Here is a 19,647-nt window from a genome sequence, read left to right as displayed (position 1 = left end):
ACAGCCTAAGTGCCCATCAGCAGATGAGTGGATTAAAAAACTGTGGTACATCTACACAATGGAATACTACGCTGCGCTAAAAAAGAAGGAATTCCTACCATTTGCAACAGCATGGATGGAGATGGAGAGCATTATGCTAAGTGAAATAAGCCAGTCAGAGAAAGATAAGTATCACATGATCTCACTCATTTGTGGAATATAATGAACAACATAAACTGATGAACAAAAACAGTTCCAGAGACAGAGAAACATCGATCAGACCATCAAACCTTGGAGGGAAGGTAGTGGAGGGTGGGGGTAAGGGGGAAGATCAACCAAAGGACTTGTATGCATGCATATGGGCCTAACCAATGGACACAGACAACAGGGGGGTGAGGGCATGAGTTGGGGGGATGGGGGGTAATGGGGGAAGAAGGACACATATGTATCACCTTAATCAATAAAGAAATGTAAAAAAAATAAAAAAATAAAAAAATAAAAAATAAAAACATAATTCAGATGTTTACAATAAAAACACATGAATACATGAATTCACTAATGTTAATGTTAAACTTCATGGAAAAAATAGTCCTTTGAAACTTTGGTGGTTAGAAATTAAAGACCTCAAATCATGTGTAATAAACAGTAAATAAAGTTACACTGAATGACAAAAAAACAAAACAAAACATTAGGGGCCAGGAAATGTTCAAAGAACTGGGGAACCATTCTCAAATCAGGAAGGAACGTCACAGGGTGTATATTATTGCTACGAATACAGTTTTTCCTACTACTTACAACATATACAATGTGATGTATTAAATGCCTTCCTATCGCATGAAGTATGTATTCTCATAGAGTAATACTGGTAGATATGTTATAGTTACGGCAGTATGTCATATCCTATCTATATTAATAAAAGGGTAATATGCTAATTAGAGCATGAGACCTTCCAGACATCCTTCCGGACAAAGCCATGGTGGCGGGGCCGAGGCAGAGGCGGTTAGGGGTGATCAGGCCAGGAGGGGAGGGCAGTTGGGAGTGATCAAGTTGGTGGGGGGCATTTGGGGGCAAGCAGGCCAGCAGAGGGGACCAGTTGGGGGTGAGCAGGCTGGCAGGGGGGTGCAGTTGGGGGCAAGCAGGCCAGCAGGCAGAGTGGTTAGGGGCCATCAGGCAGGTGAGCAGTTAGGAGCCAGCAGTCCTGGATTGCGAGGGGGTTGTCCGACTGCCAGTTTAGGCCTGATCCCACAGGGGTCCCAGATGAGAGAGGATGCAGGCCGGGCTGAGGGACACCCTCCCTCCCCCGTGCACAAATTTCTTGCACTGGGCCACTAGTTATACTTGTTATTACTTATCATATCACATATCACTTTTAACCTGGGACAAAAATCCTATCTAATAAAAGGGTAATATATGCAAATAGACCGAACGGCAGAACAACAGAACAACCAATCAAAGCATAATATGCTAATGATATGCTAAGGCTGCTCAACCACTGGTATGACATGCACTGACTACCAGGGGGCAGATGCTCCGACCGGTAGGTTAGCTTGCTGCTGGGGTCCGGCTGATCAGGACTGAGCAAGATGGGCCAGACACTCCCTGGAGCCCTCCAGCGGTCCCTCCCCAGCTCAATCTTGCACCAGTGGGGTTCCTCACCTTGGCCTGCACCCTCTTGCAATCTGGGACCCCTTGGGGGATGTCAGAAAGCCAGTTTCAGCCTGACCCTGCAGGCCACTCCCCTTGAGAGGGTGCCAGATGCAGGGCTCATGGCTGGCGAGTGCTGCTGCAGCAGCACAAGCCTCTCCCAATCAGGACTGATTGGGTGTGAGTCTGTGGCAGGCACAGTGGGGCCAGGATGAGTGGGAGCTGCAGGTGGCGTTGGACTGCGGGTTTTGGCCCGATCCCTGCAGGCCACCCAGAGAGACCTTATCCGCGCATGAATTCATGCACCAGGCCTCTAGTTATTTATAATTGTTCCTGGATTATGATTGTCACCAGAGACCTGAATGGACTCTCAACAGGATAAAGGAAGCCTGGGTAATATTATTTGACTACTCCATTTTAAAAATTATGTGCATTCAGGGAGTATGAACAAATATTTGAAAATAATTCAGTTGTTGCCATGGTTTATTTTGCTTGCTTTGTTTATTTATTTATATTTTTAATATGTTTGTATTGATTTTACAGAGAGAGAGAAAAAGAGAGAGGGATAAAGAGATAGAAACATCAATGAAAGATCATGGATTGTCTGCCTCCTGCACGCTGCCTACTGGGGATCCCACAACCCAGGCATGTGCTCTGACTAGGAATTGAACTGTGACCTCTTGGTTGATGCTCAACCACTGAACCACATTGGCCAGGCTGTTTAAAGGAGAAATTTGGCAATATGGTTATAGAGAGAAATATGGAGAATTTTAGGGCTTCATTTGAGCAAGCTCAGGAATTTCCCCTGACTGGATCAAGAGGGAAAAAGATGAGGAAAGTCTTCAATTTCTTAATCTGTAAAATGATGAGAGTTGTATGATATGATCTTCAAGTCCTACTCCTTAAGCTTTTGTAATTCAGGAGCAGAGGTAAGAATAGTAATGAAGTGACTGGCTACTGGTTTCAAGTTAAGTACAACCAAGAAAGGCCAATGGGACAGTCTGTGGGAAACACAGTGATTTCAAGTCCTGGAGAAGAGGAATAGTTTGTTCAGTGGAAATTGAGAAGAACAGAAATTTTCAGATCAGGGATTTGATGGATCATTATTGTAAAAGGACACTGATTAGGTGCTCCTAGGAAGAAAGATGTGAGTTCTGGGTTTGGGGCTTTTTAAAAATAATGTAGGCCAGGAACTCTCAGGGAAATTATAGATAAACTTAGGAGGTTCCTGAATGCTCTAAAATTATACACAACCTATTTAATTATATCTTTTATAACTTTAATTATATTCTTATCATAATCTAGCAAAAGAACCACTTTTAAAAATGAATGATGCAGAGAAACCAAGATGGTGGCATAGGTAAACACCTGAACTTGCTGCCTCACACAACCACTTCAAAACTGCAACTAAAAGACAAAACGGACATCATCCAGAACCACAGGAAGGCTGGCTGAGTGGAAATTTTACAACTAGAAGGAAAGAGAAAAGCACACTGAGACTCAGAGGAGGTGCGGAAGTAAAGACAGAGGTATGAAGGCATGCACACGGAGAGGGTTGGCAACTGAGTACGCAGCTGTCTTTCTCAGTCGGGAGGGAGACACAAGCTCCCGACTGCTCCGAACTCCAGTTCCGGGCGAGACTCTGGGGACCCAGACTCATACGCGGAGAAACTGGACTGTCTGGCATCGGGCGGAACTCGAGGGTGGCTTTCTCTCAGAGGTGCTTGCAGTGTTTACCAAGGGACACTGAGACCCTGGGGCCTCTTAGGGCAGGGCTGACGGGAAGCCATTGCTGTTTGCTCCGCCCTGAGACCCCGCCCCACCCAAGCTGTGCACAGAGGCTTTTGCATATGAATGGCCTGGTCCTTTGAAATCTAAAATCACCTAACAAACTGCAGCTGAGTCAGAGAGACCCAGAACATCCAAAAGAAGGCCCAAGGCCCCACAGCAGCCTGCATTGCTTCACAGCTGGGCCTCATCTGGGCACCTCCAAAACCCAAACAAAGAAGAGGAATCGGCAGATCTCTCCATAGCTCCTGCTGGGTGGCCTCAGGCAGAGGCTAAATTAGCACCTCCTTGGAGATCCAAAAGCCAGTATACCCAGTGGTCAGCATGGGACCATCCACATTACAACTCCTCAGATCCATAAGGGACACACTCAGGGCAGACTCAGTGAGGACCAAAGCCCCACTGAAACAAGTCTTGCCTCATAAGGTTGTCTCCAGCACAGAAGTTCTCCCAGCATAGACACAGTTGATCCTCACAGCCAACTGGCCTGGAGGTCAATTCCTCCCATTGATACCAACAACAATCAAGGCTTAACTACAACAAGACTGTGCACACAGCCCACAAAGGAGTGCACCAAGAGTGTCCAGGTCAGGTAACTGGGGAGGCTGAGCCACTGGGCCCTACAGGACACCTAGCACACAAAGCCACTCTATCAACACAGGGAAGCAGCCAAAATGTGGAGACAAAGAAACAGGTCACAAATGAAAGAAATGGAGGAAAGCAAATGACTGGATATAGAGTTCAAAACCACGGTTATAAGGTTTTTCAAGAATTTTCTAGAAACTGCCGATAAATTTAGTGAGGCCTTCGAGGATATGAAAAAGGACCAACTAGAAATTAAGCATACACTGACTGAAATACAAAATAATATACAGAGATCTAACAGCAGACTAGACGATCGCAAGAATCAAGTCAAAGATTTGAAATACAAAGGAGCAAAAAACACTCAACTGGAAAAGCAAAAAGAAAAAAGAATCCAAAAATATGAAGATAGTGTAAGGAGCCTCTGGGACAACTTCAAGCGTACCAACACCTGAATTATGGGGGTGCCAGAAGAAGAGAGAGAGCAAGATACTGAAAACCTATTTGAAGAAATAATGACTGAAAACTTCCCCCACCTGGTGAAAGAAATAGACCTACAAGTCCAGGAAGTGCAGAGAACCCCGAACAAAAGGAATCTAAAGAGGAGTACACCAAGACACATCATAATTAAAATGCCAAGAGCAAAAGACAAAGAGAGAATATTAAAAGCAGCAAGAGAAAAACAGTTACCTACAAGGGAGCACCCATACGACTGTCAGCTGATTTCTCAACAGAAACTATGCAGGCCAGAAGGGAGTGGCAAGAAATATTCAAAGTGATGAATAGCAAGAACCTACAACCAAGATTACTCTACCCAGCAAAGCTATCATTCAGAATGGAAGGTCAGATAAAGAGCTTCACAGATAAGAAAAAGCTAAAGGAGTTCATCACTGCCAAACCAGTATTATATGAAATGCTGAAAGGTACTCTTTAAGAAGAGGAAGAAGAAGAAAAAGGTAAAGATAAAAATTATGAACAACAAATACATATCTATCAACAAGTGAACCTAAAAATCAAGTGAATAAAAAATCTGATGAACAGAATAAACTGGTGAATATAATAGAATCAGGGGCATAGAAAGGGAGTGGACTGACAATCCTCGGGGGGAAAGGGGTGTGAGGGGTGTGGGAAGAGACTGGACAAAAATCATACACCTATGGATGAGGATAGTGGGGTGGGGGAGGGGGATGTGGGCATGGGGTGGGGTGGGAACTGGGTGGAGGGGAGCTATGCGGGAAGACGAACAATTATAATAATCTAAACAATAAAGATTTATTTAAAAAATAATAATAAAAATAAAAATGAATGATACCCTGGCCAGTATTACTCAGTGATTAGAGCATTGCCCTGTGCACCAAAGGGTTGAGGGTTCGATTCCTAGTGAAGGGCATGTACCTGGGTTGCCGGGTTGCTTCCTGCCCCAGGTGGGGGCACATTTGGGAGACAACCAGTCGATGTGTCTCTCTTACATCGATGTTTCTCTCTCTCTCTTCACCCCTCTGTGCCTCCTTTGCACTCTCTTTGAAAAAGCAATGGAAAAGATATTCTCAGGTGAGTGTGGATTAAAAACAACTACAAAGAATGATAAAGACTCCAAATTATTAAAATGAAGAAAGAGTCCTTCAGTGGGTGTATATAGTTATTGTGATATTTTCAGAGTAAGTTAGGTTTCAATCACAAACAACACAGAAATAAGGAGTGAGAAAAATGTATAGAATGGAGAGGAATTTGCCACCAGATAGTGTTGAGTCTTAGCTGTGTGACCTTGGCAAGTTAATAAACTCCCAGGGCCTCAATTTACTCAGCTGTGAAATGGGAATAATAAGTATCTACCTTAAATGGTGGTTGTGAAGATTAAGTGAGATAATGTAGGTTGAGCACTTAATACAGTGCTTGGCACATAGTGTTAGGTAAACCTCTCCCCTCACAAGGTTTTAAATTTTCTATATTTATTTTAACGCCTTTATTGTATATTTCACTTTGAAAGGCTGGTCCTCAGTAAGTCCATCTTGAGAGAATTACTCAGTGATGCTCACACTCAAGGTGATATATCTTATTAAGTGGTTAGTTTAGAGGTTCTTTCCTATGCAGATTTGTAAGCCAGTGTGTAATAATCACACATGGGACTTGTTGCCTGGCAGCACGTGTCCCTGAGTGGTAGTACATGGCTTGCATTGTAATGCCATCAGTGCAAGGGCCAGCTGGCTGGACATGTACTGCCACATGGGCCAGGGACTCCATTCCTCAACAAAACAGCAGCCAGCACTAGGGTTAACAGAAAATGACAAACCAGGCGTGGATGAGGGAGGCGCCAGCAGAGCAGCGGGATGTCCTTTGATTTGCTTCTATTATTTGCATGTCTTTCTTGTGATGTCTGTGAAATGTTCAGAATGACAAAGTTTTTAAAAGACCTGCTGACTCTGCCTGAAAAATGTGAAAAACCTCCCGTTTAGAGCCTATTATGTCCAGCTAGCCTGCATTTTCTATATCTTTCTCTTCATTTTTTATTAATGCAAACATTTGCATGAAGACAGAACCTTTGTTTCTTAAAGAGTTCATCTGCTCCTGCTGCTTACTGGCCCTGCCATGCAAGAGCACAACAGAACCTTTGTTACGCTTAGAGCAAAGCTGTTTATGAACGGTGGCTTACTGAGGACTGCTTCCTGTGCTGTGTCCTTCCATTTTGTCTCAAAAGGAAAAAAGAAAATAGTTCTTACGAGTGAAAAGGATTTGGACTTTCTTTTATTCAAGTCCTGGATGTTGAAATGACAAAAAGCCCCCAAATTTCTGAGGAACTGGTAATTGCATCGAATGCATTTTTCCACTTTCCCTTGAACATAATGAGGCTCTTAGTAACAATGGAAGGAACAAGTGCTTTCTCATTGGAATAGAGAGAAGGAACAGTAAAAAGGCAACAGAAAGAGGTTCTTCCTGTAAGAACCCTAATATTGTATCAGAATGTGTTTTGGTACTTAGAGTTTCCCACCTGGGAGGCACAGTGCTAAAATGGTAGAGTTGAATAAAGAATAGTATCAGGGTGTATAAATAGGGATACAGTTTATGTGTTCATTTAGTAAGTATTTGAGTGACTGCAACGCGGAAGACACTGAATGGTCCTGAGTGTCAAAGGGTATAAAAAATAAACGAGTCATGGTTCCTATCTGTATTTAAGGAGTAAGATGATACTGGAAAAATTAAAATAGGTGTTTAGGGAGTTCAGGAAAAGGAAGATTGCTTCTGGCTGGGAGAGAATCAGGGAACTCTTCCTGAAGAAGGTGGCATTCCAATGGAGCCTGGCAGGAAAGGTAGGCTTGGACAGTGCAACATTCCTAAGATTGATGAATGAAAAATTATGTCAGCCTGTAAAAATGAAGTCCAAAATATATTTTTATAGGATACTTAGGAGTTTTACACCATTAATTTAGATATGTTCAGCTAAATTAATATGTTGGCATGTGTTTTCTATGTAAACTAAACTAGGGACTCTCTGCTCTTCACCCTATATGACATCTGTGCACCTTGGCCTAGGCTTCTGGGGCACCTACAAATATCTACACTAGAAATACTTGATTTTCGTAACAAAAATAGAAACTTGAAGGGATTATTGAGCATTATTATGAGCCACATTTCATAAGTAGAGTGTAGACATAGTTCGGAGTGGGGACTGACGTATGAGACTGTCATTTGAAAAAGAATCCCCACCTTCATACAGAGGCAGTTTCAACCAGAAGAGAGAGGAATTCTAAGCCCATGAATTTTCAGTGGCCTTAAGTTAGAACTCTTCTGTATCTTTCTGCCAGTAGATAAAATGAGATCCTGTTACTGTTTTGTGAATTGTGAGTGCCAACTAATTTTAATGGAAAAGTTTGAATGCAAAATGCCAAGTGATGATGTTATTGCATTAGTACCTAATGTAGGTGCAGTAATATCACTAATCCATATAGTCATAGTTAAATTTCATATTACCAAATTTAATTGCTAATAATCTATAAATGCATGTTTGCCTCAAAGGCTAACCATGACTATATAGCACAATTAATTTTCACCCTGTAACTTTAATATTTTTTGGCCTGACATGACGTAGGTGGTACATGATTTATTCCATGTTTGTCAATGTATAGGTGTTGTTTTTTTAAACCTGGTTCTGGAAAACCATTTTGTGAATGTTTATGGAGTTGATTTGGTAACTAAACTGCTCTTTGAGTAACTATTTTGCAAAGCTATTGTGATGACAATTTTACCTGGGTTCTTCATGTGTCCCATAGATTGTAACTGTGGGAAACTTAAGTGCCACTTTAAATTTCTCTGACATTCAGGCAGTACATTTTGTTATGGTGAGCTAGCTAAGTGCTTTAAGTTTGGACCTCTGTAAAAGCCTCCTTAAAAAACTGCAAAACTCCAACCTACTAATTCTGCATTATGAGATTCAGTCTGGAAATATGGAAGCAATATAATTTAAGCACTTAGCCTTAATTGACGTCCCCAAAATATTAACAATCACCAGTATTAGGAAGGAGGAGGGAGGAGGGAAGGATTATGGTTGACTAGGGACTGTTTGAGTGTCAAAGCACTCAGCTTTGCACAGCTGTTAACTTATCTATTGGTTGAGGTAAGTAAACTTTAGCTTTCCATCCCCTACTTTACATAAAGATCTTTAGTCACCTCTAGTTTCTGGTTGTCACAGGTGATGTTAACACATGTGTAATGCTTTGCTGGTCCCTGGCTTGTCTTTTAGTATTTGAGTTTGACTAGCTGTATGGCAGTAGTTTGGATGCCCAAAAGTGATGTATTAGTTTTGTCTGTTTTATAATTAACTATTAACGTAAAAGGTCTTTCCTTAATTTTTAAACTTGTTCTTAGAAAAGTCCATTTGATATAAGTCATGTTGCATAACTCTTGAAAAGCTGCAATAGCCCTGGCTGGTTTGGCTCAGTGGATAGAGCGTCAGCCTGCGGACTGAGGGGTCCGGGGTTCGATTCTGGTCAAGGGCACATGCCTGGGTTGCGGGCTCAATCCCCAGTAGGGGGCGTGAAGGAGGCAGCCGATTGATGATTCTCATTGATGTTTCTATCTCTCCCTCTCCCTTCCTCTCTGAAATCAATAACAACATATTAAAAAAAAATAAAGGCTGCAGTATAATGTTTTGCAGACCAAAGACATGGATTCAAATCCTGTCTCTGCTGCTCACTCTTTAGATAAATTACATATATGAATCTTACTTTTTTATCTATAAAATTGAGATGGAATAAAGTACCCATTTCATAGTATTGAAAATTAAATACATTAATACCCATAAAATGCTTAGAATGCTATTATTTTGTAGGAAATGGATTTGGTTTTTAACTTGTCCTGGATTATTTGAATCTTTGAAAATAATTACATATGTAATTAGAAATAAACATTTTTTAAAATGTAAAGATCATGCCAGTACTTCAACTGTCTGGTTTCCCAATTTAAGCTTCTTTTCTAATATTAACAATGGAAAGCCAGCAATATCTAGATAATAAGTGTTAAATGGGATACACTATAAGTGTTTAGATTTTTCTTGTTTTTGTTTGTTTTTAAATATGGAATGCTTCACAAATTTGCATGTCATCCTTGTGCAGGGGCCATGCTAATCTCTGTATCATTCCAATTTTAGTATATGTGCTGCTGAAGTGAGCACTCTTTTGTTTTTATTTTTGCTTTTGAGAGTTAGGGCATAGGCTTTGGAGTCAAATCTAAATTTGAATCCTAGCTCAGCCATTTATTTAGACTTTGAGCAGGTTCCTTAACCTTTCTGAGCTTCAAAAACAGTTTACTACCTACCTCATTGGGTTGTATAAGGATTGCATGTGCTAGTTTCCCTCATTTCTCCATCTCCTTTGATTAAAGGAAATTGGTTGAGTGTGGTCTAAGATCAAAGATGGTCGTGTATGGGTGATAAAATATTTCCCCAGAACATTCTATATCCCTAGATCAGGACATACCAGTAAAGACAGAGGATGTAAGTAATTAATTTTAAAGGTCTGTTAATTTTTAAACCATTAAGCTAAGTCTTTGTATTTAACAAGATCAGTACTGTATCATATTTGTGATTTATAAATGATCTTGAACTTGAATTTTTTAAGTTACCTGACAGGTTGTTGGTTAATAGCAATATTTTTTTTTTAATCTCAGAGGACTGCCTTAATTTAATTCAACATTTATTTGTGCCAACCAGCATCTGAAGCTCAGAGGCTTCAAAAACCAAAATGTCTCTCAAAAGCACTCTGACAAGGAAGGAAAAAGTCATATTTAAATTGAATATATATATTCTGCTTTTCTCTTACACTGCTATTGTGTATATTTATTAATATTACATATAATTCATGTGAATATTTTTCCAGTGAGACTTGTTTATTCTAGTATAGGAACTCTGTATTAAATAATAAGAGTGGTCTAACTAATGTTGTAGGTGGAAATTCTAGGCCCCTCAAGCAAAAACTTCCAAATGGGACCCCTTATCATTTAATTGCAAAACAAACAACTAATACTTTGATGGTATTTAAGCCTTGGAAAGGAGTAAAAAGAAATAGTTTTGGACTTTCCCCATATAAATTAGAGTCTTCTGAGCAGCAGTTAATAAGTGAATGCTTCCCACATGTTTAAAGGCTATAACTGAAATGGGTATAGGATTACGTGTAGTATTATACAGGGGTGGGCAAAAGTAGGTCTCCAGTTGCACTGTGACATTCTTTTGAGTTAATAAAGCTATTGTAATAATCATAACCTACATGTCTTTTTTTCATATGAACAACTATAAACCTACTTCTGTCTGCCCTGTGTGTACGGTTTTATATAGCCCAGGAATTTTTGAAGATAATCTATAAATATATTTGGTTGAATGAACCGAACTATAAATAAGTGAGTAGAAGGCTATAGAAGGTTGGTCTCTTGGTGTGCATTAGCATTGAAACCCTATTGTCTAGTGAGTTTTGCAGTGTCGTGGAGGGGTACATAGTAACAACTAATAACAATAATAAAAATAGCTTATATTTATAGCACACATATTATGTGTCAAAGCAATATGCTTAAGATTATTACATACATTATTCTATTTACTACTCACTACAACCTTAGATGGTAGCTACTATTCTCCAATTTTATAGAAAAGGGCAGGCAGAGAAATTAGGTAACTTGTTTAAAGTCACATAGTTAATAATTGCCAGAGCTAGTAATCAAATTGAGGTCAGCCTGACTCCAGAAACCTTTTATAGCAGGAGCATATCTGGTATAGAGATTAATAGATCAGTAGGAGGTGACTCAACAGAACCAAGAAATTTCTGATCCACAACTTCCTTCATTTGAGAGGTTCATGTGAAGATCATACAGTGTTTACTCTTATTTCACTTGGATTTTTCAGGGCAGCATGTTCAAGTTATAAGTGTTTATCTCAGACAGAGCTCCTTTCTGAGCAAGACATGGATGCTTGGGCCTCAGTGTGGATTTCAAAACAATAGAGCCTTATTGGTACATGTTAGAAAACATACTTAATTCTGGTCTTGTGGAAGTCCCAGCAAAGCAAAAGAGAAAATGGCAATCTGAAATGATTTTCCTTTTCCAAAAGGGCAGCTAAGGTGCCCATATATCTTTGCCCTCCAGGGATGCAGGTGTGCAGTTTGTATTCTTTAATCATTCACACAAATTAAAACATATTCCTTTGCATTTAAAAAGTAATGTAAAATGACATTCTTCATGTTTTATTGCCAGGCAAAAGCTTTGAACTTCTGTTTCATTGAAGTTTGATAAACTGCAAGGGTTTTCCAGGATTGGGTGGTACACTTAACCACAAAGGGAACATTGGACTGATAAGAGCTGCAGGTGAAGGAAACTGCCAGAGAACAGCAATTAGAGTTCTTCACACTGTCTTGTGTGAAATTCTCAGAAGGGAGGAACCTTTTCCTGCCTCTGCTGGCTCTTAGCTGCTTCTCTTCTCCCACTGATAAAAAGAGCACCAGGGCTTTCTGTTTCCACTTTGTGAACTAGGGTGGGTAGGGTGGGATGGTTCTTAAGGTCTAACTTCATACAAATGTTAATTGCCACCGCCGCCCCCCCCCCCCGAACATGTGAGTTCATATAGACACAAATGGACAACTCTCAGGTGATTTTATTATCAACATACACCCTGCCTTTGTCTATGTGTAAAAATCATATTTACTTCCAAACTATTACAAAATGTCAATGGTGAGTGAGTATGGTATAGTGTTAAGAGCAGGGGTTCTTGGTAAGAGGCAAACTTTGGTTTGAATCTTGGCCTCTCTTTTACTAGCTGCATGATCTTGAGCAAGTTACTTTAATTTTATAAATCTCAGTTCTCCCATTTGTAAAATGGAAATAATCAAAACACCTATCATAGGATTGTTGTGAAGACTAAATAAAACAATGCATGTAAAATAATTAGCCCAGTATCTGGCACATTGTTGTTCAATAAGTTTCACAGGTGCTCAAAATTGGTAGCTATTATTGTTATCATTATTATATTAAACTCTAAACATCTGATTGGTAGATTAAGCAGGTATAGTCCTTTATTTTTCTTTCTTTCTCTCCCCCTCTCTTTTTTTAAAAGAATAGTTTGTTTTCCAAAAATTTCCTTTTGTCTTTCTAGGAGGATAAAAGTACTTTGATTCAAACATTCCTCCCTTAAAGGGCTTTCACACTTATTTGTGCCCATGGAGCTAGGGAGAAGTAGCATGATTTTCTTCTAAGTATGGCAGAGCACTTTCATTTCTACCATTTAAAAAAATCCTGTACTTGCCTTAGGTAGATCTAAGTCATAGAAGCCCATATAGACAAAGGAAGAAATATTTTTGTAGGGTCAGGATAAGTAGGTGCAAGAAGGGAAGGAGAATACAGAAGTGAAAATATAGCTGATTTTAATGTTAGCTTGGCTGTTTCTTCTCTCAATTTAATATATACTTAATTATAAAACAATTAATACCAGAAATTGGCATGTATTATCTCACAGCTTCATTCAGTTTTGCCATTTCTTAGAGAAGTAGTTTTCCACTTGGAAACTGTTGATAAAGCACTGATTTTGTCTTCACATCTTTTGGGGGTGGGGGACTGGAGACCTTTGCAATGATTGATGGTTGTTAGTTGTGGGAAGCACTCAAATGAACAGAATAAGTAACAGAATGTAAACATGTCGTTCATGTGGACTTTAGGCTGGTGAACATGTGGTGGAGCCCTAGGTCACCGTTGTTAAATGAAGACTCTCAGAGTAGAGCTGGGATAGATAAACTTGTTTGCTTCATAAGTGTTACTGGACCACCAGGATTTTAGGAATAGTTTTGTGAAATACTCATTTTTATTAATTTATCCATATTTTCTTAAAGGATAAAACTATGAAAGAGGCAGATGTCCATCTTGGCAATAGCTTTGTGGAATTGTGTTTTGTCAGGATATTCATCACTTTGGGGTTTTTTATTCTCACTACTCCAAAAGAAAGTTGTGATAAAAAGAATGTTTTTGGATGGTAAGTGGAAAACACTGAGTTGGAAATTTTTATGTGAAGCATGCCTTCGATACCATTGTCATACCTCTAAAGTTACAATTCAGGAGGAGGAACAGTCATTTGTTGAGCACCAGCTATATCTGAAGCTCTGGCCTTTGTTGTTTACTGAAGTAGACACTCAATAGCCCTTTGAGATAGGCTTTTAAGAAAATACATTATATAGCAAGCCAAGAACTCTGGTGTTTTACATGCATTACCTTATTTAATTCTTATAATCCTATGGTGTGTAGGTACTAATAATATTGTCATTACTAACAGTAATAGTATTATTATCCACTTTTTACATGAGGAAATAGGCTTGGAGAGTAATTTGCTCAACGTCATACAGCTAGGAATTGGTAGGGCCGAAAATGGAACTCAGGTCTCTCTAAACTCCAAAGCCCATGTTTTTAACCAGTGATTCTTTTTTTTTAAAAAAATATATTTTTATTGATTTCAGAGAGGAAGGGAAAGGGAGAGAGAGATAGAAACATCAGTGATGAGGGAGAATCATTGATCGGCTGCTTCCTACACGCCCCACACTGGGAGCCTGCAACCCAGGCATGTGACCTGATTGAGAATTGAACTGTGACCTTCTGGTTCATACGTCGATGCTCAACCACTGACCCACGCTGGCTGGGCTTAACCAGGGATTCTTAAAGTTCACCATATATAAGAAGCATCATGGGTACTTGTTAAAAATTACTGGGCTTCAGTTAGAAATTTAAGGTCACTAAGTCTGGGATGGTGCCAGCTTATAAATCTGCATTTAACAGGGTATCTCAGATGTTTCAGATCAACAAGTTGATTGACCATTTTTTGAGAAAAAGTTAAGTTTCTTTCCACATAGGTGCAGATTAAATAACTAAGATTAATCTACCAAAGACAGAGCCATGAATCAAAACACATTTCTTTCTAATTTTAATACTCAGACCCTTTCTGAGAAGCCCATGATTAATCTGCATATTTAACAGTCACAATAAATGCAGAAAAATAACTTCTGATAAATTGAGCCACACAGATTTCATTTATTATCTTCCAAGGTTAATAGTTTATAACACTAGTTTTCACGATCCTTAAACTTTTATAATATTTTATTAAAGAATTGAGTTTTCTTGCCCTATCTAGTTTTGCTCATTGGATAGAGCATCAGTCTGTGGACCAAAGGATCCCGGGTCTAGGGCAAGTACCTCGGCTGAAAGTACCTTCTGGGTCCTGGTCAGGGTGTGTGCAGGAGGCAACCAATCGATGTGTTTCTCTCACATCGATATTTCTCTCTGTCTTTCTCTCTCTCTTCCACTCTCTCTAAAAAATCAATGGAAAAATATCCTCAGGTGAGGAGAAAAGAAGAGAAGAGAAAAGAGAAGAGAAGAGAAGAGAAGAGAAGAGAAGAGAAGAGAAGAGAAGAGAAGAGAAGAGAAGAGAAGAGAAATGGAAAGAGTTTTCTTTGCAATCAGATCATTTAAGCTTTAGGCACTCTTCCCTGGAATAAGTTTTGAGACATACAGAAAATGAAAGAGGGTGGAAGGAAATGGGAAGAAAAGAACTTCCAGATATATCTGCTTAATGGTGCTAAAGCTCCTCTATAGCTCTCCCTCATCACTGAAATGAAGTATTGATGCTAATACTAACAGCCAACCAGATGGCAGTAAGTCATGTGCTACATCATGTCCAATTCTATCCCTTTGGGACCATAGGTCCGTTAGGGCCAGCAAATTTGGTTGGCCTATTTCAGTCCATTTACTAGGGTAGAGGCAATACCTTGACTGACTTTCATGGCCTCCTATTGGAATTGGGAGGACTTTTATTTTTTACTTTTCTCTCTCACTTTTTTTTCCCTCTCTCTCTCTCTCTCTCTCTCTCTCTTTTTGGCAGCTCAGCGACATGTCCTCACGTACATGGAGGATGCAGTGTGCCAGCTGCTAGAAAATAAGGAAGATGTTAGCCAATATGGTATTGCCAGGTTCTTCACTGAATAGTAAGTATGTGAATGCTTTGCCAATAGGGTGAGCCCAGAGAAGGCACTTGGAAGCAGGCAAGGTACATGAAGAATAGAGCAGGACAAGGCTGATTATGAGGTGCAGTGAATGCTTAGTTTTGGTCGGCTGGTCCAGGGCTGCCCAAATAGGTTTTGGAACATGCCCTTGGAGCAACTAGTTTTGTCCAGTGATAAGTTTCATGATGGTCATGACTACAGAAGCTCAGCAAGTGCTTGTTTGATTTATTAGATCTGTTTCTTTAGGTCCCTCTTATAATTTTTAATCTTCTACGTAATTCAAAATATTCACTCTGATTTCCTTTAGTAAGTGTACCTTTAGCCTGTGTTTTTCATGGCTCGTTTTTTCATTGAAATGTTTAGGATGATGTTCCCTTGCAGTTTTCTTTCTGTAGGATGCTGTACCAATCATGTAATGATTTAAGAGTAATTCTAAAGGCAGGACATCATAGATTATATCTTTGAAGGGTTATACTTCTTTGTATAGTGTGCTTGGAGTGTGTAAAAGTCAAAATGATTGCTTTTTTTTTTTTTTTTTTTTAGCATAGCTAATGTTTTTGGGCTGAATCAGATAATCACTTTAAAACTCTTTGGTCATCATGAGAGGACTTGCTAAAGAAATACAAAGCATTATTTTTATTACTGATATGACATTACATATTTACTAGAGGCTCGATGCATGAAATTCGTGCAAGAGTAGGCCTTCCTTTCCCCTGCTGCTGGCACCAGCTTCTCTCTGGCACCTGGAACCCAGGCTTCCCTCCAGCCTCCAGCAGCCACCTGGGACCTGGGCTTCCCTCGCAGCCCTGGCTTCATCCGGAAGGTCATCCAGAAGGACGTTTGATCTAATTAGCATATTATGCTTTTATTATTAGAGATATAATCATTTGAAGTCTCTTTCCTTTTGTTCTAATTTTTGGGGAGCATTCTAAGAAAGGAAGAATCACCTCTTACAGGTTTCTATTTAACATGAATCATGAACTCCTCCTGGAAAACAGATTTTTTTCGTTCTTTTCTCCAGAGGTTCCTTGGAGATCAGACAACTATTTTAATGTGTTGTTGTTAGGCGAATTCTTTTTTTTTTTTTTTTTAATCCTCACCTGAGAAGTAGCTTGGAGAGAGGAAGTGGGGAGGAGGGGAAGAGAGAGAGAGAGAGAGAGAGAGAGAGAGAGAGAGAGAGAGAGAGAGAGAGAGAGAGAGAGATCGGTTGCCTTATGTATGTGCCCTGACTGGGGATCGAACCAGCAACCCTGCAGTGCACAGGATGATGCACAATCAACTGAGCCACTCCAGTCAGGCTAGGGGAATTCTTGACTCTCCCAAACTCTTTTGCTGAACAACAGGTCTCACAAGTAAAATCTAGATTTCTTATGGATTGGAATTTCGTTTCTGGGAAAAACAGGCTTTCCAGGAGCAGATCCAGTCCCTTTCCCAGTCTTCTAAGGAGGTAAAATAGAGAAAGGAATCTCAATTGTTCTCATGATGTGGTAAGCAAACGAGGTGGGCAGGGAATAAATACTGAGATTGAATAGTCTTGCTTGCTTTTACAGAACTGACAAGCCTAGGAGTTAAGTTTCTAGGCCATTTAATCTGTACCAGCACCCTTGAGGCTCCTTGCCAAGTGAAATATGATTCTTCTGGGGCAATGCTTCTTCCTTTTTTTTTTTTTTTATTTACTTCCCCACCCTCATCTCCTTTATGTCTTTTCCCTATTATACTGGTTCCTTGAGGTAGGCATCATTTCTTCTTCATCTTTGTATTCCTAGTGCCTGCCACAATGCTTAGCAACTAATAGATAGTGGTACATGTTGAATCAACAGCTATATCTATATTTTGTTATTGCATATTATACTTTTATTCTTGATCTTGTTAAAAATAAAGAATATCTCTTGTTTTTCTTTTTTGTTGATTCTTCTTTTTATTTATTTTTTTAAATATATTTTTTATGATTTCAGAGAGGAAGGGAGAAAGAAAGAGATAGAAACATCAATAATGAGAGAGAATCATTGATCAGCTGCCTCTTGCACATTTCATACTGGGGACCGAACCTGCAACCTGGGCATATGCCCTGACTGGGAATCGAATCGCAGTCTCCTGGTCCATAGATCGATGCTCAACCATCAAGCCATGCCTGCTGGGCTGTTGATTCTTTTTTATAAAGCTCTCTATTTGTCATTTAAGAAGCTATATATCATGTGTATAGCACTCAAAAGTGAACCCTACTGGTCTATGTAACTGATACTGAACTCTAGTGAGTCAGTGGTAAAACTTATAACCCTCAGAATGCTATTGATTGTAGCTTTTATCTACCAATACATTGTAAAACACTCAAGATTTTCCACAGCGCGATAGAAATCTAGTTGCCGAGAGATCTGTTTCTTGTCTTCAGGAAACTAAAACTACATAATGTACGTGAATGGCACATACCTGAGACTTCTATAACTCTGAGATACCATATTGGCCCGAGGCAAGTTATTTTGGGAAGTGAACAAGTATCAAAGCTCCAAAATCCCTTTAAAAAAAACCCCCACAAGACTTGAAAGATGTGGAAGCCTGCTGGAATAGGAATTAGTATTCTGTGGACAAAACTTGGATCAGTAGAGGCTACTGATTTTGCTTTGATTTATGAATTTTGTTTAGTGAAAACCTTCTTTTTTAGGCCTCTTTATTATATTGATTCATGGAAACATGATGAAGTGAAAAGAACACTGCCCTAGTAAGCAGAGATCCTTATTCTTATAAATCCTCACTTTATAATCTTGGTCAAATTTCTGAAATTTTCTGAGCTTCAGTTACCTCATCTATGAAATGGATATAATAAAGTCTTACATGCCAATAATAATATAGTAATTATATTTTATAATAAAGATTTTTTAATTAAACTCATGCTATGTCTCAGCCACTATAATTCTTTGAACTATTATTATCTCTATTTTATAGATGAGGAAACAGACTCAGGAAGGTTAAAATAGCTTTTTTAAGTTCACAAGTGAGTAAGAGACAGAGTTAGGAATCAAGTCCTGTTTGTGGTATTATAAAGAGAGTATTCTCTACTGTCTCCCAGTCACTATACTGCCTAATCTTGCTGGAGGCCTAACCAGATAATATTTTGAGGTCTCTTCTAGCTATACTTTCTAAATTATTTTAATTTTCCCACATGAACTATTACATAATCTTATCTGGTGACTTCAGTTCGTTGCCATTTTAATATTTAGTATTGGGGGATACAATTGGAGCTGGTTCTAAACAATAGGAAACACTTTTTAAAATATGTTAACCGAACACTTCCATCTCTCAGTTTCAAGTTCACACATTGAGATTTTCATACTCTTTTTTGTCTTGTTTTGTTTTGTTAATCCTCACCCGAGGATATTTTTCCATTGATTTTTAGGGAGAGTGGAAGAGAGAAGGAAAGACAGAGAGAAATATCGATATGAGAGAAACACATCGATTGGTTGCTTCCTACACAAGCTCTCACCTGGGCCTGGGCTAGGGAGGAGCCTGCCAAGGTACATGCTCTTGACGGGAATTGAACCTGGGACCCTTTACTTAGCAGGCCAACCTTTTATCCACTAAGCCAAACTGGCTAGGGCAATACTTTTATTTTTTTTAATCCTCACCTGAGGATATGTTTTTTTTTAATTGATGAGAGAGAGAGAGAGAGAGAGAGAGAGAGAGAGAGAGAGAGAGAGAGAAATATCAATGGGAGACAGAAACATTGATCATTTGCCTCCCATATGCACTCCAGACCCGCAAGCTGGGTATGTACCCTGACTGGGAATCAAACCCGAGACCCTTTGGTGCACGGGATGATGCTCCCACCAACTGAACCATATCAACTGGGGAAAGATTTTCATATATTTAATGATGGATGATTTACCTTTAAACAATGATAGAATTACTCTTGTTTGTGGAAGGCTTTTCTGTTGATTTTCTCTTCTGGGTCTGCTTGCCCTCTCACCTGTGCTGTCACTCCTTGGCTGTTAGTGTTTTCCAACAAACCTATGATTGTTCCAGCAAATCTGGATAAGCTGTAAAACATGAGTAGCTAAGCTGTACTATGCATGTGTGTCTGCAAGACTGTGAGCTCTTTAGATCATATTTCTCTGGATACTCTTGAAAGAAGGATTCTAAATCCCAGAGG

At 39.4% G+C, this 19,647-nt stretch overlaps 1 protein-coding gene across 1 annotated transcript in view; it reads left to right on the top strand.

Moving 5' to 3' along the window:
• CSTPP1 (centriolar satellite-associated tubulin polyglutamylase complex regulator 1) overlaps positions 1 to 19,647 on the top strand; it is a gene marked incomplete at its 5' end in the record, with an annotated part of 189,165 nt that overhangs the window by 34,869 nt on the left and 134,649 nt on the right. The window contains 1 exon segment of the mRNA XM_080642844.1: positions 15,383 to 15,485. Within this exon segment, the coding sequence (XP_080498970.1) occupies positions 15,383 to 15,485 (103 nt within the window).

The sequence above is a fragment of the Plecotus auritus genome (assembly GCF_963455305.1).
Source record: "Plecotus auritus genome assembly, chromosome: 9".
In the NCBI taxonomy this organism is placed as follows: Eukaryota; Metazoa; Chordata; class Mammalia; order Chiroptera; family Vespertilionidae; genus Plecotus; species Plecotus auritus.
This window is presented reverse-complemented; position numbering and strand designations above follow the sequence as displayed.